Source organism: Bufo bufo, chromosome 3 (assembly GCF_905171765.1).
Source record: "Bufo bufo chromosome 3, aBufBuf1.1, whole genome shotgun sequence".
Taxonomy (NCBI): Eukaryota; Metazoa; Chordata; class Amphibia; order Anura; family Bufonidae; genus Bufo; species Bufo bufo.
Genome location: NC_053391.1, coordinates 255,905,476 through 255,933,345, shown reverse-complemented (window position 1 = coordinate 255,933,345; position 27,870 = coordinate 255,905,476). Strand labels below are relative to the sequence as shown.

Here is a 27,870-nt window from a genome sequence, read left to right as displayed (position 1 = left end):
AATTTGTAAGTGTACCCTGAGGTACTCTCACAAATTTTGTACATTTTCACGCCATACCTCACCCGCTTAGTGGGAATGTATTGGCGGAAACTGAGAGACTCATCAACCCCTTCCAGGTACGTAGGCCTGCGCAAATTTGGCCCCCAAGTGATCGATGACCGGCCGTATCTTATCCAGGCGGTCATAGGCAGGATCACCTCGGGGGGGGGGGACATGCTGCATTATCTGCATAATGCAGGCATTTCCGGCTGGCCTCAACCCGGGGGCGTTTCATGGCCATACTGTAGAGTGGGGTCTGGTAGAGGACGTCCCCACTCCAGTATTGCCTGACACTCGGTTTTTGCACTAGACCCAAGTGGCAGCACTTCTGGGTGGGTCTAGGGTCTCACAGCTGAGTGCTATGGACCCCAACCACCAGAAACAATAAATCAGATAAAGTTTTTTGGTTTTTTTCCCCTAACTAACTCTTCCTTCTATCCCTGCCTAATCGTGCCTCTCCCTCACTGACCCTAACCTACTTGGAGGGTGATGGGTGCAGGAGGGTGATGGGTTCCGACGGGGGGATCGCAGGAGCTGGTGCAGAAAGGTGCAGGAGCAGCATCAGGAAGAGGAGGGGAGAGAGGAGCGCCGGGAGTTTGAATCTCCCGCCTCTCTCCCCGCACCAATCAGCTCGGACTGTGATTGGTGGGTGTAATCACACCACCAATCACCGTCCTTTTCCGGTTCATCGGGACACCGGAGACCCGAATGGACCGGAAACGCAGCAAACCGCAGGTCTGAATTGACCTGCGGTTTGCTGTAATCGCCGATGCGAGGGGGGGTCACATGCCCCCCCCCCCCCCCGGCGTTGTGACAGGATGCCCGCTGAATGATTTCAGCGGACATCCTGTTCCAAATAACCCCCGCCGCAATGTCGTTTTAAAGTTAGGACGTATCGGTACGTCATGGGTCCTTAAGGACTCGGCAAACATGCCGTATCGGTACGTCCTAAGTCCTTAAGGGGTTAAATAGGCACCCCAAAACAGCTATCTGCAGACGAGCTGCTGGCCTATTTAATATCCAAGTCATGTCTCAAGGCCTATTTAAAGGGTAACTGTCAAATTGGATTGGTCTGACTAAGGCTACTTTCCCACTGGCGTTTTGGCTTTCCGTTTGTGAGATCCATTCAGGGCTCTCACAAGCAGTCCAAAACTGATCAGTTTGGCCCTAATGCATTCTGAATGGAAAAGGATCCGCTCAGAATGCATCAGTTTGCCTCCGTTCCATCTCCATTCCGCTTTGGAGGCGGACACCAAAACACTGCTGCAGCGTTTTGGTGTCCGTCTGACGAAACTGAGCCAAATGGATCCGTTCTGACACACAATGTGAGTCAATGGGGACGGATCCGTTTTCTATGACACAATAGAAAACTGATCCGTCCTCCGCTGACTTTCAATGGTGTTCAAGACGGATTCGTCTTGGCTATGTTAAAGATAATACAAACGGTTCCGTTCTGAATGGATGCAGACTGTTGTATTATCTGAACTGATCCGTCTGTGCAGATCCATGACGGATCCGCACCAAACGCGAGTGTGAAAGTAGCCTAAGTTTAACTTAGTTCCCTAGTTAATTCTTTTGCTTAGATATTGAATTACCTAGTAATTGCAGCATGTTCTTTCCTCCCCCAGGCATTTCAGTGGTGCGGCTAAAACAGCGTTGCTAGGTGTCCTCCAGCTCCTATCTTCTATATACAGAAGACGGAGGACATAGTAGTGGGCAGTCCCGAATGCAGCGTGCGCGCTCCCGTCGAACCGGGATAGTGGCGATATTTGCGATAAAAATTTGCGTACAACTACTCAGGAGGAAGAGGGCGTGTTTAAGTCTGGAGAAAGCCGATCGTTTGGGGTGAGGCTTCGCATTCCCAAAATGAGCCGAATTAATTCTGGGTAGTTAGGGAGGGAGGTAGGTCTTAGCCTTAGGCCTCATGCACACGACTGTTGTGTGCATCCGTGGCCATTGTTCCGTTTTCCGTGATTTTCTGCAGACCCATTGACTTTCAATGGGTCCGTTGAAAACTCGGAAAATGCACCGTTGTTCATCCGCAGCCGTGATCCGTGTTTCCCGTCCGTCAAAAAAAATGACCTGTCCTATTTTTTGGACGGACAACGGTTCACGGACCCATTCAAGTCAATGGGTCTGTGAAAAAACACAGATGCACACAAGATTGGCATCCGCGTCCGTGATCCGTGGCCATTGGCAACTTTCACACAGACGGATCACAGATCCGTCTGCATAAAAGCTTTTTCAGATATGAGTTTTCACTTCGTGAAAACTCATATCCAACAGTATATTCTAACACAGAGGCGTTCCCATAGTGATGGGGACGCTTCAAGTTAGAATATACTGAGAACTGTGTACATGACTGCCCCCTGCTGCCTGGCAGCACCCGATCTTTTACAGGGGGCTGTGATCCGCACAATTAACCCCTCAGGTGCCGCACCTAAAGGGTTAATTGTGCGTATCATAGCCCCCTGTAAGAGATCAGGTGCTGCCAGGCAGGAGGGGACAGACCCCCTCCCTCCCCAATATTATATTTATTGGTGGCCAGTGCGGCCTCCCCTCTCTCCCCCCCCAGTTAAAATCACGTTCCGAATCCCCCATCATTGGTGGCCAGTGCGGCCTCACCTCTTCCCCCCGTAGTTAAAATCACGTTCCGAATCCCCCATCAATGGTGGCCAGTGCGGCCTCACATCTCCCACCCCCCCCTAGTTAAAATCACGTTCCCCCATCATTGGTGGCAGTGGAGAGTTCTGATCGGAGTCCCAGTTTAATCGCTGGGGCTCCGATCGGTAACCATGGCAACCAGGATGCTACTGCAGTCCTGGTTGCCATGGTTACTTAGCAATTTTTAGAAGCATTATACTTACCTGCGAGCTGCGATGTCTGTGACCGGCCGGGCGATCCTCCTACTGGTAAGTGATAGGTCTGTGCTATAGGCAATGCGCCGAACAGACCTTTCACTTACCAGTAGGAGGAGCGCCCGGCCGGTCACAGACATCGCTGCTCGCAGGTAAGTATAATGCTTCTAAAAATTGCTAAGTAACCATGGCAACCAGGACTGCAGTAGCGTCATGGTTGCCATGGTTACCGATCGGAGCCCCAGCGATTAAACTGGGACTCCGATCGGAACTCTCCACTGCCACCAATGATGGGGGAACGTGATTTTAACTAGGGGGGGGAGAGGTGAGGCCGCACTGGCCACCAATGATGGGGGATTCGGAACGTGATTTTAACTAGGGGGGGGGAGGTGAGGCCGCACTGGCCACCAATGATGGGGGATTCAGAACGTGATTTTAATTGGGGGGGGGAGATGTGAGGCCGCACTGGCCACTAATGATGGGGGATTCGGAACGTGATTTTAACTGGGGGGGGGGGAGGTGAGGCCGCACTGGCCACCAATGATGGGGGATTCGGAACGTGATTTTAACTGGGGGGGAGAGGGGAGGCCGCACTGGCCACCAATGAATATAATATTGGGGAGGGAGGGGGTCTGCCCCTCCTGCCTGGCAGCACCTGATCTCTTACAGGGGGCTATGATACGCACAATTAACCCTTTAGGTGTGGCACCTGAGGGGTTAATTGTGCTGATCACAGCCCCCTGTAAGAGATCGGGTGACAGGGGACAGTCATGTACACAGTTCGTAGTATATTCTAACTTGAAGTGTCCCCATCACTATGGGAACGCCTATGTGTTAGAATATACTGTCGGATCTGAGTTTCACGATCTAACTCATGGTATATTCTAACATAGAGGCGTTCCCATGGTGATGGGGACGCTTCAAGTTAAAATATACCATCGGATTGGAGAAAACTCCGATCCTATGGTATATTAACTCCTGACTTTACATTGAAAGTCAATGGGGGACGGATCCGTTTTCAATTGTACCATATTGTGTCAACGTCAAACGGATCCGTCCACATTGACTTGCATTGTAAGTCAGGACGGATTCGTTTGGCTCCACAGAGGCTGCAAAAAAGTGTCACACATGTGGTATTGCCATACTCAGGAGAAGTTGGGCAATGTGTATGAAAAAATGGGAAAAGTTGACTTTTAGAGAGATATTTCTCTCACCCAGCATTGGTATATGTACAAATACACCCTAAAACACATTGCCCTACTTCTTCTGAGTACGGCGATACCACACGTGTGACACTTTTTTTGCAGCCTAGGAGCCCAAAGGGGCCCAAATTCTAAAGAGCACCTTTAGGATTTCACAGGGCATTTTTTAGGCATTTGGATTCCAGACTTCTTCTCACACTTTAGGTCCCCTAAAATGCCAGGGCAGTATAAATACCCCACAAGTGACCCCATTTTGGAAAGAAGACACCCCAAGGTATTTTGTGATGGGCATAATGAGTTCATGGAAGTTTTTATTTTTTGTCACAAGTTAGTGGAATATGTGACTTTGTAAGGAAAAAAAAATAAATCATCATTTTCCGCTAACTTCTGACAAAAAATAAAAACTTCTATGAACTCACTATGCCCATCAGCGAATACCTTAGGGTGTCTACTTTCCGAAATGGGGTCATTTGTGGGGTGTTTCTACTGTCTGGGCATTGTAGAACCTCAGGAAACATGATAGGTGCTCAGAAAGTAAGAGCTGCTTCAAAATGCAGAAATTCACATTTTTGTACCATAGTTTGTAAACGCTATAACTTTTGCGCAAACCAATAAATATACACTTATTGCATTTTTTTTTATCAGACATGTAGAACAATAAATTTAGAGAAAAATTTATATAGAAATGTAGTTTTATTTGAAAAAGTTTACAACTGAAAGTGAAAAATGTCATTTTTTTGCCAAAAATTCGGTCAATTTCGATTAATAACAAAAAAGTAAAAATGTCAGCAGCAATGAAATACCACCAAATGAAAGCTCTATTAGTGAGAAGAAAAGGAGGTAAAATTCATTTGGGTGGTAAGTTGTATGACCGCGCAATAAACCGTGAAAGTAGTGTAGTGCAGAATTGTAAAAAGTGGTCTGGTCATTAAGGGGGTTTAAGCTAGGGGAGCTGAGGTGGTTAAAGAGTTGAACATTGACTTATAGGATAGCTGCTTACATCTGATTACAGTTGATAAAATTGTTAGGAATTGGTTGATAGAAAATGTTTCAGGGTTCCAAAGTAAACCTAGTAATCAAGAACATTTGTGGAAAGTTATATGAAAATATTTACAAGCGATAACGCAAGGATGTTTTTCATGTATAAAAGGCAAAGTCAAGTGTCTCACAAGTTCACTCAGAAGGTATTTTGAACGCTGGTGTTTCCATTCTGTAACCATGAAGTGGTTGATCCTTGCGCTGGTTTGTCTCCAGCTGTCAGAGGGCTTGGTCAGGTCTGTACATACAGATATTTGTACCCCAATTTTTAATATTCAGATATACATAGTGATGAGCGTCATAGGCAATATTAGTTTTCGCAATATTTTGCGATTTTATTGGCATAATATTCGCAATAAATTAGCGAATTCTAGAATTTGTACTCTCAAGTCATTATTTTCGCGATTGCACAAATCGCCACTAATGATGCACATATTTTTTGTGCAATACATGCAACTTCACATTTTATCAGGTCTGAGTAGATATTACTGATTGGGAGTATTGTTGTGACATCACAGCACTATGTCTGTAGCATGTATGTATGGACAGCAGAGAAACAGTAATTCCTATCACACTACCTAACACCCTGCACTGGAACCTATCAGCTACACTATATCACTATCTAACCTACACTGACTATCTCCCACTAACTATCTGTATTATATATATGAGCTAACTATCTAATGTAATTGGATAAGGAATAGGATCCAGGTGAAAGCACAGAGCACAGCAATGACACTTCTCTCTCTCTCAGACCTGTAAAAAACTGCAGAAAATGGCTGCTGGGGAGTTTCTTATAAAGTAAGGGGTAGGCAACTTTCCTATTGGTTGCTAGGGATGTTGTTAAGCTCTGACAAACATATTGCAGCCCTCTCATTGGCCCACAAGCAGGAAGGGAGGTTACTGTTAAAAAAAAAATCTAGAATATTCACGATTACGAATATATAACACTATATTCTATATTTCTATAAATATTCTTTGCAAATTCTCGAAGTGCCGATATTCGCGATAAAAATTTGCGATTTGAATATTTGCGATCAACACTAGTTATACATATAATATTTAGGGTTTCTGATGTGTCATTCAATTATATTTTCTCAATTTATATTTAGATATTGAAATCATACTTTTTGACAGTTGTTTTTAGATATTTGTAGTATAGGAACTGGATCCTTCATATACAGTGGGGAAATAAGTATTTGATACACTGGCAATTTTGCAAGTTTTCCCACTTACAAAGAATGGAGAGGTCTGTAATTTGTATCACAGGTACACTTCAACCCGAGAGACAGAATCTAAAAACAAACTCAGAAAATCACATTGTATGATTTTTAAATAATACATTTTCATTTTATTTTCATTTTATTGCATGAAATAAGTATTTGATACAATAGAAAAACATAACTTTAAGGGGTTGGCCACTTTCTGGCTACTGTTGACCAATGTGTTCGTCAGATAGTTATATGAAACTTCCTAATATAGCCTTTGTTGATATTCTGCAACATTTTCTATATTTTGTAAGGTATGCTCCCTTGTTTACAAAGTCATTTGTGCTGTCCACACAGAGGTCCTGTGCATAAAATGGCTGCCAATGGAGGGTCATGTGACCAGACAAATCACCTTCATGTGAGGCCTCCTCCATTCAAACGCACTACACCTATGATCTGCACTTGTTTTGTTGGGAGTTTAGTGCAGGTGCAGTGTGTGAATGGAGGAGGCAAAGATTGCAGTGCAAAGTCATAGATTGCAGTGCAAATAACCTTTGCAATCTGCACCATAGTAAATGACCACCTATGTTTACAGCACTATTACTGTCAGGAACAATGTTTGCGGGGCACAATTATTTTTGAGAGCACCATGTATCAATAATTACTGTGACATACAAATATTTTCAGGGGGACTATCTGCCTCTGCAGTGTAGTATTGGGGAACACAGTGGGCACAGTATTGGTTGGGGCAGGGCAGGGCCGGTACAAGGCAGGGGCCGAAGGAGCGGGTGCCCTGGGCGCTACCATTTGCGGACAGGAGGGGGGCGCAGGCAGGGCCGCTGATAGGCCAGTACAGCTGGCCCAGTTGTACCGGGCCCGGCTGGCAGGGGGGCCCGGGCTGCCGACTCCCGAGCCATTTTAATTTTTTTGCTGCGCGCTTCTAAAGGTTAAAGGGGCGGGGACTGAGTCAGTGACGTCACGGGGGAAGCCTCTCTGGGCGGCGCTGTAATCGGCTGGTGCGCTGGAGGCCGGGGAGATCCTCCTGCTGCAGTGTTGTTGTGCCGAACGAGCGCTCAGGCTGGTGCTCCGGGGGTAGCGCAAGTTGGAAACGGCAGATCAAAGGGGGTGGATCAGGCTGATGTGCTGATATCGTAGTGGCGATCTCCAGTAACAGCAGGCAGTGTGGGGGCGGCGCTCACTCACTGACGTCACACGCTTCTCCTCCCACTAGGCGGCGCAGGCGCGTGACGTCAGTGAGTGAGCGCTGCCGCCCGCACTTGTTACTGGAGGGTGGAGGGAGGAGGCAGGAGCTGAATGTAAGGTCGGTATGTGTCATCCACAGATCCCCCTCTATAACAGTGCCATCCACAGATCCCCCATAACAGTGCCATCCACAGATCCCCTCCATAACAGTGCCAGATCCACAGATCCTCTCCATAACAGTGCCATCCACAGATCCCCTCCATAACAGTGCCATCCACAGATCCCCTCCATAACAGTGCCATCCACAGATCCCCTCCATAACAGTGCCATCCACAGATCCCCTCCATAACAGTGCCATCCACAGATCCCCTCCATAACAGTGCCAGATCCACAGATCCTCTCCATAACAGTGCCATCCACAGATCCCCTCCATAACAGTGCCATCCACAGATCCCCTCCATAACAGTGCCATCCACAGATCCCCTCCATAACAGTGCCATCCACAGATCCCCTCCATAACAGTGCCATCCACAGATCCCCTCCATAACAGTGCCATCCACAGATCCCCTCCATAACAGTGCCATCCACAGATCCCCTCCATAAAAGTGCCATTCACAGATCCCCTCCATAACAGTGCCATTCACAGATCCCCTCCATAACAGCGCCATTCACAGACGACCCCCCAGCGCCATAAATATCACTTGTAGACAAATCTGCATGTTGTTTCAAGGCGGCGTCTGGGGAGGGGCCAAGGGCGGGGCCAGGGGTGTGGCTGAAGGAGGGATCAGGGGGTGGAGCTGAAGGGGGCCCCGTCATGTATGCTGTACGGGGCCCCATGATTTCTATCAGCGGCCCTGGGCGCAGGTGAAGTGCCAGCAGTGTACAGCTTCACTGTACCACATTAGCCAAGCGCCACTTGCTGTACTTGCTGTGCTTGCTGTGCTGAGTGCGCTCCTGCACCCGCCTACACCGTCCACACCAGCCATGTCAGCGCTGCTCCTTCTCTCCCCCTATGAATTTTGTGCCGACTGCGCTCCTGGCTCGGGCTCCCTTTCCTCCTCTGCGTTTCCTCGCCCCCCCCCCCATGGAGGATTCATTTGGTTGATACCACCGGCGTGCGCCGTGTGACGTCACGCGGCTCACGCCGGAGGCGAGGTGTGAGGTGAGAGAGGGAGGACTCGCGCAGCCTACAGGGAGCTGTGTCGGCGCGTGAAGAACAAGCCACGAGGAGCCTGCCTTCACTAGCTGCTACTCACACACAGACTGTAAAAAGTAAGAAAATAATGTAATACAAATAACAAACTAATTTTTTTCTTAAAAACGGGGGGGGGGGGGGGGGGGGGGGGGGGGGGGGGGGGGGGCGCAGTTTGCCATCTTCGCCCTGGGCACCAAATGGCCTTGTCCCAGCCCTGGGGCAGGGTGAAGTGTTCAGAAACTGGGGAACATGATGGAAAAGTAGGAACCTAAGATGTCTGTGTGACAAACTCTGCAGAGACTAGACATGTTTGAAAGATGTCATAATGGCATTCTGGTCTGAATGTAGAAAATAAGGAAAGAGAACATCTAAATCCGTGGACGCACCTAGCCTTTCTGCTGCATAAGGCATCAATTGACATTTGCCAGTACTGTACTGCAGAAACAGCTAATCCCTCTGAAAATATTTGTACCAAACAGATGGTGCCACCTTCAATAATTATTTTCACACCATGCCCTGAAAAATAACTGCACCCAGCAAATAGTGCCCCTGACACTAATAGTGTCGTAAACATAGTGCCCCCCCAAAACTCATTGCGCTAAGCTGATACTGTGTCAGGGTGCCCCCACAGTAATATTGCTTCCCAAAGTCCCACCAAAAGTTATAATTTTCTGCCATAGTGCACTTAGTAGTAACCATGCCCCTACAGTGCCTCCAATAGTAATAATGTCCCCCATTGTGCCCCAGAAGTAAAAATGTCTCCATCATGCCCATACTAGTAATCATGTTCTCCATTAGTCTCCTAGTAGTAATATAGCCCACCATAATGCCTCCAATAGTAACAATTCCCCTTTCCACATTCCTAATGTGTGCCAGTACAAAAAATACCCCTTTATAATGTACACGAACCAAAGATAAACTGAGACTAAACGTTTTTTTGAAGCAAAATATAGATATACTTTATTGAATAATTGTCATAAAATATTAGATGTAATATATCGGATAAAAAAGCGGACTACACCTGAGGGGACATAACACAATAAACCAGTAGGTGGAGGATAATAAAAAAACAACCACAATTGGCTGGAATACACACTAGGTACACTGATGTATACAAAAATCACACAAATATCCAAGTCATATCAAAGTGCAAGTGTATATCTCTGTAAACATGAAGGAAATAACCATCAATACCCTAGAATTGGGCCGTAAGCAGAGATGTATACATACATATAACTTTGTCACTTAAATGGCCGTGTCCACTGTTAGTGAACACAAACTCTATAACAAAGGGATCGCAACAAGTAAATGCAACAAATAATCCCTCTGTCACATATAGCAAATGGCCAAGTGTACTAAAGACATATAACATATGCAGGCACCAACCACTTGTACAAACACCTCACACCATGGAATAACATACCCATAAACCAGTAGTGTCCACCTCAGGAGAGCCACGTACCCCGATGCGCATTTTGGCTAAAATGCCTTCCTCCATATGTTGACTGCAAATGTTATATGTCTTTAGTACACTTGGCCATTTGCTATATGTGACAGAGGGATTATTTGTTGCATTTACTTGTTGCGATACCTTTGTTATAGAGTTTGTGTTCACTAACAGTGGACACAACCATTTAAGTGACTAAATTATATGTATGTATACATCTCTGCTTACGGTCCAATTCTAGGGTATTGATGGTTATTTCCTTCATGTTTACAGAGATATGCACTTACACTTTGATATGACTTGGATATTTGTGTGATTTTTGTATACATCAGTGTACCTAGTGTGTATTCCAGCCAATTGTGGTTGTTTTTTATTATCCTCCACCTACTGGTTTATTGTGTTATGTCCCCTCAGGTGTAGTCTGCTTTTTTAACCGATATATTACATCTAATATTTTATGACAATTATTCAATAAAGTATATCTATATTTTGCTACAAAAAAACATTTAGTCTCAGTTTATTTTTGGTTCGTGTACATTATAAAGGAGTATTTTTTGTACTGGCACACATTAGGAATGTGGAAAGGGGAATTGTTACTATTGGAGGCATTATGGTGGGCTATATTACTACTAGGAGACTAATCTATCTTTGATTCGTGTATGTTGATGTACACTGAGTAGGCACGTTATTTTAGGGTACACTTTTCACATAGGATCACTATATGTGAATGTAAATCTATGTGTATTTTGTGACCGATATTGTTTAACCCTTTATAATGTACTAGACATTATGCCCGTTACAATAGCGGGCGCTAGAATAGGCCGGCGCGCAGAGCAATCATCACACCGCGCTCCGGTCTATCAACGCCGCCCCCAACACGCTGTCCACACCATCCACCGTCCGTACAGACCACACCCCGTGCGGCGAAGGCAGCGCATGTGCACTGGCTGGACGGCAGAGGGGGAACTGTGGCAGGAGCGGATGGCGGCGGGGGAGCTGTGGTAGAAGCAGACGGCGGTGGGTGAGCTGTGGCCTGCCCATAGGGTGACACCCTGCATGGAAACTTGTGTGTAGTGCTGTGTCCGTGTGGAGCACTGTGTCCTGATTGAATGCCGCGCATGCCCAGTGCAAAACTGGTGACACACACACGGACACAGCGCACTCACACAGGGATTTTATTATTATAGATGCCAGTACAAAATATACCCCCTTATAATGTGTGGCAATACTGTCTGCCCCTATAATGGCTGCCAGTACATAAATAACCCCTTATAACGTGCTAGTAGAAAAAATGCCTCTTATAATGTATGCTATTCTTTCCGTCAAATCTAAAGGAACTGCTGACAGATGCTTATAACAGAGCCTGTGACAGCATCGGGAGAATATCTTAATATGGTTATTATTTGTCACTGTTTACTACTTTGGGATTAATCGGTTTGAAATAAGGGATACTTGGCATGAAAATGTTGAGAAGCACTGACCTATAGCACGTGCTAACCCTCTTAGGGGTGGGAACAGCTCTTTCAGAGCTATAGGCAGTAGTTTCATAATCAGGATACCCCAGGCCTAGGTCCCAAAACTATCAGTACTGATTAATCGTAAAACACATTTTTGTTTCTGCTTACATTTAGATATGTATGTACAGTTACGGTATGTCATACAGCATCATCAACAGCGTAGACACAATGGCCCACATTTACTTTTCAGGCTGTGCTTGAATTCTGAGGTAAATTGTGCCAAGATATTACACAATTTGCTGCATCTCATTTTAAATATCCACAGTGCCTATTCTGCCAGGATGTCATCATTTACCAGTGTGCCTTAATGGAAAAGGGGACATGGCTTAAGGCAAAATGGCTCCAAACTTTGGGCTCAAAATAAGCCAACCAATAGGGGGTATAAAGTTACATAAAAGTGTATTTCCAGGAACTTGAGGAATCCTGAGCCACTGTGATCCATCTGATGCATCTGTAGACAGCCTGTCGAAACTTACACTGTCTACAATTTAGACAGGATTAATAAATCTTTCCCATTGCTCAGCTAGAAATAAAACCAATTGCTATAGAACTGTCAGTGAGTAGTTTAATTCCTCAACTACTTCAAAACTACTCAGGCATGAAGGTTATATCTATATGTTATGCAAAATACTCATCAATCCACTCTCATCAATCAGAGTCCCTCTGACAAGAACAAAATCTATAAGGGAGAAGATGAAGGAGAAAGGCGTTCTGGAGCAGTTTCTGAAAACACACAAGTGGGATCCAGCCATGAAATACAGCTTCAACCACCACAAGAATGACTTTGCAGTGGCCTATGAGCGAATGTATATGGATGTAAATATTTTTACAAATCTATTGCTATCAGCTAATATTACCACATTAACTAAAATGTGTTAAGAACTTACTGTTGTCTCAGTTTGTAGCCATGTGAGATTTTTTTTTATTTAGTGCCAGAATATATTGTTTTTATATTCCTCATGTAAATGGAATGTACTCACCCACATGTATTCCTCAGTGTGGCTTATATAGGGGTTGTTCACCTTTTATTAAGTGATGGTCCATCCTCAGGAAAGGCCATCGCTAGCTAATTGGTGGCAGTCCCACATGAGCTGTTCGGCAATAGCTCAGGCACTGGCAAGTAGACAGTGCTCTCAAATTTGTAGTTGACTGAGTTGTAGTTGACAACACCTTTATAATCAATTTTACATAATTTACACCTTATCACTCTGTGTTTAATCATAGTAAGAAAAAATAATTTAATGGGGTTCTCTGGGCTTTTTATAAAAACTAGCCTTTCCTGTAATCTGTGGATGAAATTGTTTGGTTAATATTTACCCCTCCTTTACTCTGCTGTTACCACCATCCCTACTGCACTCACACAGGCTGATACAGTCAGGTCAATAAATATTGGGACACAATTCTAACATTTTTGGCTCTATACACCACCACAATGGATTTGAAATGAAATGAACAAGATGTGCTTTAACTGCAGACTGTCACCTATAATTTGAGGTTATTTACATCCAAATCAGGTGAACGGTGTAGGAATTACGGCAGTTTGCCTCCCACTTATTAAGGAACCAAAAGTAATGGGACAATTGGCTTATTACCTGTTCCATGGCCAGGTGTGTGTTATTCCCTCATTATCCCAATTACAATGAGCAGATAAAAGGTCCAGAGTTCATTTCAAGTGTGCTATTTTCATTTGGAATCTGTTGCTGTCAACTCTCAAGATGAGATCCAAAGAGCTGTCACTATCAGTGAAGCAAGCCATCATTAGGCTGAAAAAACAAAACAAACCCATCAGAGAGATAGCAAAAACATTAGGCATGGCCAAAACAACAGTTTGGAACATTCTTAAAAAGAAGGAACGCTCCACTGAGCTCAGCCACACCAAAAGACCCGGAAGACCACGGAAAACAACTGTGGTGGATGACCGAAGAATTATTTCCCTGGTGAAGAAAACACCCTTCACAACAGTTGGCCAGATCAAGAACACTCTCTAGGAGGTAGGTGTATGTGTGTCAAAGTCAGCAATCAAGAGAAGACTTCATCAGAGTGAATACAGAGAGTTCACCACAAGATGTAAACCATTGGTGAGCCTCAAAAACAGAAAGGCCAGATTAGAGTTTGCCAAACGACATCTAAAAAAGCCTTCACAGTTCTGGAACAAAATCCTATGGACAGATGAGACCAAGATCAACTTGTACCAGAGTGATGGGAAGAGAAGAGTATGGAGAAGGAAAGGAACTGCTCATGATCTTAAGCATACCACCTCACCAGTGAAGCATGGTGGTGGTAGTGTCATGGTTTGGGCATGTATGACTGCCAATGGAACTGGCTTTCTTGTATTTATTGATGATGTGACTGCTGACAAAAGCAACAGGATGAATTCTGAAGTGTTTCGGGCAATATTATCTGCTCATATTCAGCCAAATGCTTCAGAACTCATCGGACGGCGCTTCACAGTGCAGATGGACAATGACCCAAAGCATACTGCAAAAGCAACCAAAGAGTTTTTTAAGGGAAAGAAGTGGGATGTTATGCAATGGCCAAGTCAATCACCTGACCTGAATCCGATTGAGCATGCATTTCACTTGCTGAAGACAAAACTGAAGGGAAAACGCCCCAAGAACAAGCAGGAACTGAAAACAGCTGCAGTAGAAGCCTGGCAGAGCATCACCAGGGATGAAACCCAGCATCTGGTGATGTCTATGCGTTCTAAACTTCAGGCTGTAATTGACTGCAAAGGATTTGCAACCAAGTATTAAAAAGTGAAAGTTTGATTTATGATTATTATTCTGTCCCATTACTTTTGGTCCCTTAACAAGTGGGAGGCACATATGCAAACTGTTGTAATTCCTACAACGTTCACCTGATTTGGATATAAATACCTTCAAATTAAAGTCTGCAATTAAAGCACAGTCTGCAATTAAAGCACATCTTGTTCGTTTCATTTCAAATCCATTGTGATGGTGTATAGAGCCAAAAATGTTAGAATTATGTTGATGTCCCAATATTTATGGACCTGACTGTATGTGCCTTTCTCTTCCTGTTCAACTGCATTTACTATTATTCAGCTGAACAGGAAAAGACTGCACACATCCGGCCAGGACCTGGGTGGAAGAGCCCACAGCCTGTGTGAGCGCAGTGGGGATGATGACAACAGCAGAGCAAGAGATGGGTAAGTATTTACCAAATGATCTTTCTTCCACAGGTTAGAAGAATGGCCACTTTTTTTTAAAAAGCCTAAAGAACTCCTTTATATGTGACAAAAACTCCCTAAATAATTATGGTATTTGCAAGTAAGTGGAGCACCATTATATATGGGTTCGTGTTATGCTTCTGGTATGATACCAAGCTTAGAGCATGGCCACAATTAAGCAGTTTAGTCACCAGTGTTCAGTTGTAGAAAACACCATAAAATAGGACATGAAGTTAGTCAAAGGTAAAGCCAGGAAAGAATTTGGAAATGAAAAGATCAGAGATACAGAAACACACACTGAGACCTAGCCATAATCACTAGCTAATAGCAGTATAGTGTCACTGAACCCTTTATATCACAGTTCTGGAATCACGTTGACTGGCTGGGAGGTGTACCAGCACTGCTCAGCATCCTGATGTGGTACTTCTCAGAAAAAAGACATCAGCATTAGCCAAAGCAAAATGTATGCGGTATCATATAAATGCGGCACATTTATTAAGACTGGCGTTTTAGACCCTGCACTGGCAGAGGATACGCTGAAGTTATGAAGAGGCACAGGTCTCCATAACTTCGACTCCTCCAGTGCCAGTTCTAAATGTAAGACAGCTTCCTAGCTGTCTTACATTTAGACAATTTTCTACACCGAAAACAAGAGTTGAAAATGATGAATGAGATAGGCCTGCCATCCCGTCCCCTTACCTACCAATCCACGCCTACTTAGACCTGGCAGGAGCGGGGAGAAGTTGCAGATAGCGGTGCAACTGACCATTGCGTTACCATCTGTACCTGAAATATGCCTAATATAGGCGTATTTCAGTATAATAAATGACCCCCCAAAAACTTTTTCCAGGAATTTTTTTTATCAGTTCTAATTTTCTACCTTTCTTTCTAGACTTATTAATTAAATAATAAAATAATTACATTAATTAAATAATGAGATAAGTCTGCTAAAGATTCTGTTTTCTGTGGTGGCTATTTTGGAGGCACACATTTCCTGTACTGCCAGTACAGCAGGGTGTGTGTGCTTTGTGGCTGAGGTGAATGGAAGTCAATTGACAGAGAAATGTCATAGATTATTAAAAAGGTTGTCTTACCTGGAACATTGATGGCATATTGCTAGGGTATGCCACATGTCAGACAGGTGTGGATGTTAGGTGGGTCTGTCTCGCAGCTCTCAAATAGAACAATAGTGCGCCGCACATGTAGGCTGCCCACCATTCATTTTTATGGGAGTGCCAAAAATAGCCAAGTGGTGGCTCGGCCATAAAAGTGAATGGAATGGTAAGGTGCGCTCTGCCAAACTTTGGGCGCTTTGTTCTAGAGATAGGTGTGGGTCCCAGTGATGGACCTGACAACTCCCAGGGAGATGCCACCAATGTTCCAGGTGAGACCTCCCATTTAAAAGTCTCCAAGAACTGATAGAACTACAGACCTTCCCTCACAGTCCACAATGCTACAGGAGATATGCATAGACAGCCTTATATGAATATACAGTTTACAGTGTTACTAAAGTACCTTATCTAGGCCTCGAACAGTACAATAGACCTGTAATAGACTTGCCCAGCATCTAATAATAATGTAATGACTCTTCACATTCTTTCTCAATCTATATAAAGCTGACATGTGAGCTACAGGAAACAATCTGATGTAACTGATATGCCGACCAGTGTGAAAAAACTTCAAGATTTTTTTTATATAGAACAAAGTATATAGTTTATTTATAATAAAAACTGATATAAAGAATGTCATTTTCTGATCTTACATAACTTTTAATATAATATTTTATGAAGCTTTATTAAACACTGTAGGGTTCGTAATCGTTTATTATTATCCTGAAATATGCCTATATTAGACGTATTTCAGGCACAGATTGTGGTGCAACGATTAGCTGTGCCGCAATCTGTGACTTTTCCCCATTCACACCAGGTCTAAAACAGTGGACGTGGTGTGGGCGGGGAAGGGGATGGGCCGGCAGACCCATTTCATTCATAATTCCAACTCGGAATCTGTCTTACATTTAGACTGGCACTGGATGTGCTGAAGTTATGTAGAGGCCGGCGCCTCTTCATAACTTCGGCGGATCCACCGCCAGATACAAGGGTCATTAAGACTGCTGTCTAAAACGCCAGTCCTAATAAATGACTCCCTGTGTTTTCTCTGTTCCAGGCTTGTGACATTGGACAAATTAGTGTCGGAACACCACCACAAAACTTTTTGGTACTGTTTGATACAGGGTCATCCAATCTTTGGGTTGCTTCAACTTACTGCCAGACTGAAGCCTGCCGTGAGTATTTGTGAGGATCATATGAAAAATATGCAATGGGGCAATAATAGCCAAAGTACAAAAATGAGTCTCGGTTCACAAATACATTTTCTAAATATTACTCAGTTCTTGTTGCCAGTTCCTTATGACAATTATTTTTAATATAAAAATATAAAATTCCAAAGAACTTTATTAATTAAAACAATTTTATATAGATTATATCATAAAAATAATTATCAAACATACTAAGTTCTAATCCTCATAAAACATATTTTGAAATAACAGTGGACTTCAACTTTGATGTGATTTCAACTCTGACATTTGTTAAAGCTGTCAGTTGGCAGGTGCACATACTGAGTTTTGTTGAGGCCCTATGATTTTTTTTTTGTACACTGCAGATGTGATGCCTATATATACCCCGTTTCAATAGGGTTTTGACAGTGGAACCTGCTTTTTATTTTTACTGTGTGAAAATGCTTGTTAATAAAATCTCTTGACGATATTTTTTTGAAAAGTATTATACCTTTTTTCAGTTATTTCTCAAAATGTAGGTAATTTAACTGAATAAAGAATTTTTTGCTTTTTTAGAGAACCGCCCACTTTTCAACCCAAGCGAGTCCTCCACCTATACCTCAAATAATCAGCGGTTTAACATGGTGTATGGTGCTGGCAGTCTTACTGGTATCCTTGGATATGATACTGTAACTGTAAGTAATGTATCAGAATACTTCTTAACTGGTGCCTTAACTTTTATCCTTAAATGGGTTGTCCAGGAATGTATAACAGGTGCCTACCTCCCCTACTGAAAGGATTATACTTACCTGCTCCTCACCACTTCAGTCCTCTGCAATGGATCCTGCGTCTCCATCCTTCGGTCCTTGGTTTGTTTTCTTCCTTGCCGTCATGGGCATGGTCACCTTATCCTCTTCAGCCAACCGCTGGCTTCAGCGGTGATTTGTTCCAGACTGGAAGATGGAGAAATGGGAGCCAGCATGGAGGTCAAGCGTGTGGAGCAGGTATGATCCTTTCAGTCGGGGAGGCAGGCTGCTGGCACCTGTTAAAAATTATGTATTCGTGAACACTCCCCTTAACCCCTTCCCAACCAGTGCCATAATAGTTTGGCGCGGACCGTGTCTTTAAAGATGGAGGAGCAGGCGCCATAGCCGCGGGGTGTCTGCTGTTTTTTATAGCAGACAATAGTGGCTAATGTCTGCAACTGGTGGTAATGCTGGCCGTGGACATTTTACACTTCAGATGCCGTGGTCAATCCTGACCATGGCATCTGAACATGCGATCGGAGGAACTGGAGCTTGTGTGCAGCAACCCCTGTCTTTGTGAATGACAAGAGGCTGCTGCTCAGTATTTCCTCTGGAGCCCTTCCTATGGGCTCCATAGGAAACTAGTAATTTTCTCATAGACTCCAATGGGGGTCTATGAGAATAGCAATCTAATGATTGCTTGTTATAAATAAATAAAAAAGCAAGAAAAACTATACATATAAGGTATCTCCAGATTCATACTGACCTGTAGAATGAAAGTAACTGGTCAGTTGTATCGCACATCGTAAATTAAAAACCTGCAAAACTGTGGCGGAATTGCTTTTTTTTTTAAATTTCACCCCATTTGGAATGTTTTTCCTGCTTTTCACTACATCATATGCAATATTAAATGGTGATGTTGGAAAGCACAACTTGCCTTGCAAAAACCAAGCCCTCATACAGCTATGTGAACGGAAAAATAAAAAAGTGATGGCTCTGGGCAGGTAGGTAGCGCAAAACAAAAACTTAAAAACAAAAAAAACCTCTGGGGTAGAAGGGATTAACGAAGATATGTCACTACTTTTGGCATGTCTGTTTTAGTAAATAATTGTATCCCAGAATATTACAATTTTGCAGCATCCTTTCTAAGAACTCTGTGTTGTTCTATTCATCTGTTATTCCAACACCAATGTGTCAATTTAGATTGGTTTCTAGTTGCAGTGATAGAGGAATGGTACAATGCACAGTTATAAAAACAGATGTTCAAGAGTTGTTATTTCATGGGGAATGCAGGAATTTACTAAAACACACATATCAATAATGAGTGACAGGTCCTCATTAATGCAGATATTTGAGATGTAAAAAGTCACTAAGTTAGTAAACTGTTCCTAAAATGTGCAAGCCCAAGCTCTGTTTTAACTATGTAAAATAGAGTAATAGCAGAAAAATTTAGGAAAAGCATCACCTTCTCTTACATAGGTACAAGGCCTGTCCATCAAAAATCAAGAGATTGGGCTAAGTGTGAATGAAGGCTCCAACTTTGTGTATGCTGGCTTTGAAGGAATCTTTGGAATGGCCTACCCTGCTCTTTCTTATGATGGTGCCACCACTGCTATGCAGGGCATGGTGCACCAAAATCTGCTCACTTACCCAGTTTTCAGTATCTACATGGGCAGGTATGTTTTGGTTATCGTGTGTGTGTGTTTTTTTTTTTTTGGGGGGGAGGGTAATGTTAACTGAGAAAGTTAACACTTATAGGCTTTACTATCTTTTAGCAGTCAACCGGCGATGATCGTTTTTGGTGGTGTCGACAACAACCTATATTCTGGTGAAATCACTTGGGCACCTGTCACTCAGGAGCTGTACTGGCAGGTTGCAATTGATGAGTAAGTAATTTTTGGGACAATTGTAAGCTTGTTATGGGAGACCATTGTATTCGTACAGTAATGACCCACAAAACTCTTACAGTGACCTGCAAAACTAATGTATTTCAGGTTTTCCTTCAATGGACAAGCAACAGGTTGGTGTAGCCAGGGTTGTCAAGCCATGGTGGATACTGGAACTGCTCGCCTTACTATACCACAACAGTTTATGGGAACCTTCCTTCAGTATGTTGGTGCTCAAAATAGCCAGAATGGAGAGGTGAGAATGGTCACAGAACATGAATATGCGCTGTAGCCGATCAATTACCATTTTGAGGGTCTGGGGGAGGCAGATTGAGTGCTCTGGTCAAACTATGAACTATGAGAGCAGTGTATTTTTTTGATTTATTTCTTGTGCAGCTTTAGATGCTAACAGTATAGACCTGTCGCTATAATATGCTACCCTTACATAGAGCAGCATATTAGGCTGACAGATCTGCATCAAAGGAAGTTAGATATGTGAAATAAGTTCTATATTTACATTGTGTAAATAGATAAAAAAAGCAAAAAACTTGTATGTCAAAAAACTTTCTACAATTAACATGTTGTATAATTAATCATATTTAATATGTAAACTAATAGGACATCATCAGTCTGCCTTTTCATTCATAGTACTTTGTGAACTGTAACAACGTGCAGAACCTTCCAACCATCAGCTTCACCATCAACGGTGTGCAGTTCCCCATTTCTCCTTCTGCCTATATTTACCAGGTACCTTGTTTTTGCATTCACATTCATATGAACAATGAAAGGTTAAACATTGTTGATATTTGTATGTATATGATTTTAAATACCATCTTTTATATATTTATCTACAACTAATAATTTAGTTCATTCGCTCTAGGGCCACATTCCTATTGCCATTCTTCATTTCCAATGTTCTGCTCTATTATAGGGTTGACACAATCTGTGACAGAAGCCCCCAATACAGCCTTTAACACAGATAAATGTGACCTTACACACACAATGTAGCCCGTTGGAACCTGCAGAAATGTTGGTTCATGAAAAGATCCAAGTCATATAAGGTGCTGTGAAAAACAGTAAATGTCTGCCATATTCAAAGATAGTAACAAGAAAACGTACTAAAACTGAACCTTTACACTTCAAAGTGCAAATTATATCTTAGATTCCCCTTTTCTATGAAGTGATTGACACCCAAGTTTCAAGTAATGCACACAGTAAAGCAACGTGCCCAACAAATATAGACCAGTGTCTGGTACCTGTGCCTCTAGTAAAGTATAAAACCCTAAAGAGCATATTAGGAGTATAATCTGAGGCAGATGGAGCTACAGTACTAGCCAATAAAATTCAATTTGCATGAGCACTTATTTTAATAGTTTTCACCATACTAAACTACTGACAGCACTAGGTGAGAGCTAGGAACAGCAGCAAAAACTGAGAGAGCAATTCACTGTGAAGCTCCACCTCTAGTGCAGAATAACAGAATAACATGTTCACATAACTCAGGCATGCTCAACCTGCGGCCCTCAAGCTGTTGCAAAACTACAACTCCCAGCATTCCCAGACAGTCTACAGCTATCAGACTATAGCGTACGATTATAACATAATCATGCTCTAGATGCAACATATGTGTCGTTAACTTATGTGATCATGCTCGATACTCGTTCAATATACATGTTTGATGATCCTATTGCAGAATGCCACTATTCTATGGTATTTTGGTATAGGGTACACTTTTGGATATGTATGATGTCTATTTATTTTTATTTATTTTTGGTGTGGATGTTGGAAGTGTTGTCGCATGGTGGGGGCATACATGCATCATTGTTTTACCTCTGCATTATTGATATTCTCATGACCTTATACGATATTTTGCGTCATGAATTTGTGTTTCATTGATTTATGGAGCATGTATTAACCATGTGGTGGTGATATTGTAGATTTTGGTAAGTTATGAGGTGTGTGGTGTATGCTGTCCTCCACCGTGCGAAGGTTGATGTATGGTATTGATGTGGATGTGGATAGGGATAGTAATGATTGATGATGTATGGTTTTGATATGAATAGTAATGATATATATTGTTATGATGTATGTCTGGGATATACCCAGGGCTTTTTTTCTGGCGGAACGCACCGGAACGGCGTTCCGCCACCTTTTGACATCGCAAGCTGCGATGTATCAGCGGGGAGGGACTGGGAGGAGGAGCTGGGGGCCGGTGCGTTCACTGTGCTCCGGCCCCGCAGCTCCAGTAGAGACTTATAAAATGTTTAATTAAATGAATAATGATTCCTGCTGCCCCTCAGTAGTATAACATTCAATGTATTTGTACTCACAGCCGGCTACTGACATCGTAATCCAGGCCGGCCGAGTAGACGAGCGGCAGCGTCACTGACTGACGTCACCTGCCTGGGCCGCCTGCTTCATTCATAAAGTAGGCGGCGCACTCACGTGACGTCAGTCCGTGACGCTGCCGCTCGTCTGCCCGGCCGGCCTGGATTACGATAACAGTAGCCGGCTGTGAGTACAAATACATTGAATGTTATACTACTGAGGGGCAGCAGGAATCATTATTCATTTAATTACACATTGTATAACTGTACTGGAGCGGCAATGGGGGGTCTGTGGATGACACTGTTATGGGGTGGGGGGGTTTGTGGATGGCACTGTTATGGGGTGGGGGGGTGTGTGGATGGCACTGTTATGGGGTGGGGGGGTCTGTGGATGGCACTGTTATGGGGTGTGGGGGTCTCTGGATTGCACTGTTATGGGGTGGGGGGGTCTGTGGATGGCACTGTTATGGGGTGGGGGGGTCTGTGGATGGCACTGTTATAGGATGAGGGGGGGTCTGTGGATGGCACTGTTATAGGATGGGGGATCTGTGGATGCCATCCCCAGATCCTCCACCCCATAACAGTGCCATCCTCAGATCCCCCCATTAACAGTGCCATCCCCAGATCCAGTGCCATCCCCATCTGGGGGGTTTCTTTGCTGGGCTGGACTTTTATAGCCCCCCCCCCCCAACAAATTTTACTTGCGGTCCTAGGGTTGGGTAGAGGGGGCGGTCCTAGGGGTGGGTAGGGGGCGGTCTTAGGGGCGGGTAGGGGGGGCGGTCCTAGGGTTGGGTAGGGGCATGGCCAGGGGAGGGGGGGTGAGTTCCACCACCTTTTCTCTGAGAAAAAAAGCCCTGGCATATACCTATATGTATATCTTACTTTACATTGACTGAGATACTGCCTATTTATGATATCCATTCTGTATTTGTATTTATAATTATATTTATTTATATTTATCTTTATATGATCATGCCTCTCTCCGGACAATGAGAACAATATAAATATGTACTCAGATGCATTTGAGTCGTCCTGTGATACCCCCTATGCAGACTTAGGCCTCTTTCACACTTGCGTTGTCCGGATCCGGCGTGTACTCCACTTGCCGGAATTACACTCCGGATCCGGAAAAACGCAAGTGTACTGAAAGCATTTGAAGACGGAACCGTCTTCCAAATGCTTTCAGTGTTACTATGGCACCCAGGACGCTATTAAAGTCCTGGTTGCCATAGTAGGAGCGGGGAGCGGGGGAGCGGTATACTTACAGTCCGTGCGGCTCCCCGGGCGCTCCAGAATGACGTCAGAGCGCCCCATGCGCATGGATGACGTGATCCATGCGATCACGTGATCCATGCGCTTGGGGCGCCCTGACGTCACTCTGGAGCGCCCGGGGAGCCGCACGGACGGTAAGTACACTGCTCCCCCGCTCCCCGCTACACTTACCATGGCTGTCAGGACTTTAGCGTCCCGGCAGCCATGGTAACCACTCTGAAAAAGCTAAATGTCGGCTCCGGCAATGCGCCGAAACGACGTTTAGCTTAAGGCCGGATCCGGATCAATGCCTTCCAATGGGCATTAATTCCGGATCCGGCCTTGCGGCAAGTGTTCCGGATTTTTGGCCGGAGCAAAAAGCGCAGCATGCTGCGGTATTTTCTCCGGCCAACAAACGTTCCGTACCGGAACTGAAGACATCCTGATGCATCCTGAACGGATTACTCTCCATTCAGAATGCATTAGGATAATCCTGATCAGGATTCTTCCGGCATAGAGCCCCGACGACGGAACTCTATGCCGGAAGACAATAACGCAGGTGTGAAAGAGCCCTTAGCCTTTTTTTCTAACCTTATTTTGCTTTGTATGGCTGATGCAACGCTATGCCTTAATGCGCTGTGCGCCGGGTCACGTGAGGACGCCGCTACGTTTCCTTGGGAGGCGGGCTGGAACGCATGGCTTGCGTTCCACCCCTCCTCCTGATGAATGCGGCGCCGCCATGTTTGGCTCGGCGTGCATCATCGGGCAGGAGCGTTCAATAGTAGGTACCAGCTGCTGCACTTTATTATATTATATTATGCCCGAGGCTGCATGGGGGATATAAATAGGAGCTTATGGCCACACTCACATTACCTCCTGACGAAGCTGAGGCGAAACGCGCGTCGGGGTCCTTTGCCTGTCCTGTGCCTGCTGTCTCTGCCCTCCACCATGTCTCAGGGTATGTTGTGATCTATCATCTTATACCTCAGGTTGAGTTCTTTTGCTTACAGCTTTTTTTGTTGATCTGGTTCTTGGGGTCTCATTCATTTTGAGTACCCTATATGGGCAACTTATTATATACTTACATTTTTTGTCCGTGTTTACATTGTGACACATTAGGATCCATGTGTCTCATCCTGCAGCCACGCATCTAGGTGATGATTACAGATTAGATTACCGCACTGGGTATATATTATATATCCCCTTCTTTTCTGCTCTATCACCATATTGCGTATCCCACACATGCCCTACATGTGTTCTATCTTGTGGTGGGTTATAGAGACACAGGCCCGGGGGACTGTGGCATCCGGAGTTTTTCCGCTGACTCTTTAAAATGTATCACTTTTTTGTTATTCTTTATATTTCTATTATTATGTATTATTTACTATTATGAAGTAAAAATATACTTTTAATATATTGGGCATTCAATTGTTGTTTGTCGAACGACATTTTAGGTTTATACAGTCTACAGCTATCAGCCTGCAGCAGGGCATGGTGGCAGTTGTAGTTTTACAACAGTTGGAGGGCCACAGGTTGAGCATCCCAGACATTACTCATATTATAAGCTCCACAAAAGTAATATTTGTACTACACCTATCACTGTTAGCAGCTTAGCATGGTCCAAACTGCTGTCAGACTTCTTTTAATTGTGAAAATCAGATCTTAGACAGTCCCACACACAATGATGGCTGCTTATCCCGATTTTTATGGATGTGTCTTTTTTGTCTTCATTATGTTAGTTCAAATTGGTGAGGATAACATTATTTTATGGTAATATTGAATTCACTCATCTCAGTATATTATGCTTTTAATTTGCAGAGCAATGGCTACTGCAGTGTTCAAGTACAAGTGACCTACCTGGCATCTCCAAATGGTCAACCCTTCTGGATTCTGGGTGATGTCTTCCTCCGCCAGTACTACTCTGTTTTTGATATGGGTTACAACAGAGTTGGATTTGCACAATCAGCATAAAACCCTGCGGTTACGTATCTTTTTCATATGAAAATTGGCGCAGACTTGGCTTAGGAACTAGTACCATGGAAGAGAAAGTAATGTAAAAGCTATTAACTATGAAATAAAAAAAATGCCATGACAAAAAATTTTTCCCACAACATACATTTTCCAATACAATCTGATTATTTTATTACTGTAATATGAACGCCATTGTACATGTATAATAGAGAAGGGAAAACCACAGCACTCTTATACTGTCACAGGTCTGCTTTCAACATCATAAGTGTACCGTGGTTTTGCCTTCACTATTGTTGTGGATGTTTCCCTACCACTGAGCACTTGGTACCAGAGTGATGGCCATTATTGATCTATATTGTACATGTATAAGGCATATAATAACAGAAAAACATTGAGTGAAACCTTCTACTACACAAATTTATGCAAATAAAACATTTTCTAAACATTCCCTTTGTGAGTTTCTAAATTTCTAGTAATAGCTTATCTCTACCTTCTATGATACACATATTGCATATAATATTTAGAGATGAGAGAATCGAAGCTGACGAAGTGGAATTCGTTTAGAATTTCAGGAAAAATTCGATTTGCAACAAATGCGAATTTTCTTGCGCTTCATGGTAACGAATCGCAATTTTCCTAAAATGGCGGCTACACATCTGAGGACATGGGGCAAGGAAATCTGGGAAGGCGGGATCACCCAGATTGACATGCCTGCATGCAGCCAATCAGCAGCCAGCCAGCCCTGTGATGTCACAGCCCTATAAATACGGCAGCCATTTTAGATTCTACCATTTTCCAGCGTTCAGAGTGCAGGGACAGACGTGTGAAGGCGCTAGGGACAGCAAGTGGAAAAACCATTGTGGGGAAAAAAAGACAGAAAAAACTAATTATAAGTGCTGGGAAAGGATAGGGAGGAATCATTTCACAGCATCTTAGTGCAGGGAGAGACGTCAGAAGGTGATAGGGACAATGATAGGAAAGTGATTTACAAGAGCAGAGAACGATTATTTGGGGATCCAAATAACCATTAGACAGCTCTGTCATTCCAGTTATTTGTTATTGGGCTGCAAGTGTTGAAATGCCTTTAGAGGCTTATATCTTAGTATCTTATTCAGTACTACAAGAAAAATATATACGCATTTCACTTCTGCAGTTATTTCTAGTAAAAGCGTATAGGGGCATATTTCAGTAAAAAATGAAAAATCTATACGCACTGCACTGTTGCAGTTATTTCTGTTGAAAGCGTATAGGGGCGTATTACAGTAAAAAAAGAAACATATATACGCACTGCACTGTTGAAGTTATTTCTGGTGAAAGCGTATAGGGGCGTATTACAGTTAAAAAAATAAAAATAGAGGGAATGGAGCTGGCGTCTCAACAAGACACTGATTGCAGACCCTTCCCACACCAACCAGCTCAGAGCCTCTTTGCAAGAGTACTTTAAACTAAATTCCACACCCCAAATTTCCCCCACCATTCTGTGGGAAGCCCACAAAACTCTAATTCGGGGGGAATTCATAGCCCTTGGCTCCAGAATTAAAAAGCAACGTTTAGCAGCGTTAGATTCTCTATTGGCCAGCATCGCCAAGCTGGAAACAAAATATAAAAAATTCCACGCAGAGGCTACGGCCCTGGAACTTACAAAACTACGCACCAAACTTAAAAATATGCTTAATATTACATCAGCAAAAACCCTACTTAGGGCCAAATTTAGGGCATATGCCCATGGTGATCGAGGTAATAAACTAATGACTGCATGGGTGAAGAAGCAGCATTCTGACTCCTTCATCTCTATAATTAGAGACTCCAACAGTGGTATCTCTAAATCCACCTCAGATATAGCAAAAGCCTTCCAACAATTCTATGCAGCCCTCTATAACATCCCTTCCCCAGCAGCATCGTCACCTAACTCTGTAACCTCAGCTACGGATAATTTCCTTTCTTCCCTGCAACTACCTACACTCCCACAAGACGCGGTAGCGCAACTGATTGCACCTATCTCTGAGGATGAATTACGGAGTGTCCAAGCTTCTATACCAATAGGTAAGAGCCCCGGACCAGATGACCTCCCCATCCAGTACTACAAAGCCTTTAGTGACATCCTAACCCCACAGTTCCATAACATGTGCAACTCCCTACTCCAAGGTAACAAACTCCCATCTCAAGCCCTAGAAGCCCACATCACTATTATACATAAAGAGAAAAAAGACCCTTTAAAATGTGGAAATTGCCACCCAATTTCGCTGCTCAATGCTGATGTCAAGTGGTGGACGAAGATCTTAGCCCAACGCCTCCAAAAGGTACTTCCCTATATCATTGGCTGTGAACAAGTGGGTTTTGTCTCTGGCAGACAGGGTAAAGAAAACACTGTCCGCTTAGTTCGACTAATCTCTTGAGCCAAACACACCAGTACGGCCCTAGCGCTACTCAGCACTGACACTCAGAAAGCGTTTGATAGAGTAAACTGGCATTTTATGAAGTCTGCTTTGCTAAGATTTGGCATACCGCAGATATTCGTTA

The 27,870-nt window shown here is 43.7% G+C and overlaps 1 protein-coding gene across 1 annotated transcript; it reads left to right on the top strand.

Annotated features, from left to right (window-relative positions):
- The first annotated feature begins 5,317 nt into the window (after positions 1-5,317).
- Positions 5,318-25,350, top strand: LOC120993350 (gastricsin-like). The gene is made up of 9 exons (XM_040421876.1): positions 5,318-5,373; positions 12,364-12,523; positions 17,061-17,178; positions 17,746-17,864; positions 19,395-19,591; positions 19,694-19,801; positions 19,910-20,057; positions 20,450-20,548; positions 25,198-25,350. Exons 1-9 carry the CDS (start codon positions 5,318-5,320, stop codon positions 25,348-25,350), a joined length of 1,158 nt encoding a protein of 385 aa, XP_040277810.1.
- Positions 25,351-27,870: the final 2,520 nt, after the last annotated feature.

Excerpts from the sequence above, each read along its gene's own strand:
- LOC120993350 (XM_040421876.1), top strand. The coding sequence starts at position 5,318 with ATGAAGTGGTTGATCCTTGCGCTGGTTTGTCTCCAGCTGTCAGAGGGC. Across the intron at positions 17,179-17,745 it reads CTGCCAGACTGAAGCCTGCC|AGAACCGCCCACTTTTCAAC; the intron begins GTGAGTATTTGT and ends TTGCTTTTTTAG. Across the intron at positions 19,592-19,693 it reads TTCAGTATCTACATGGGCAG|TCAACCGGCGATGATCGTTT; the intron begins GTATGTTTTGGT and ends ATCTTTTAGCAG.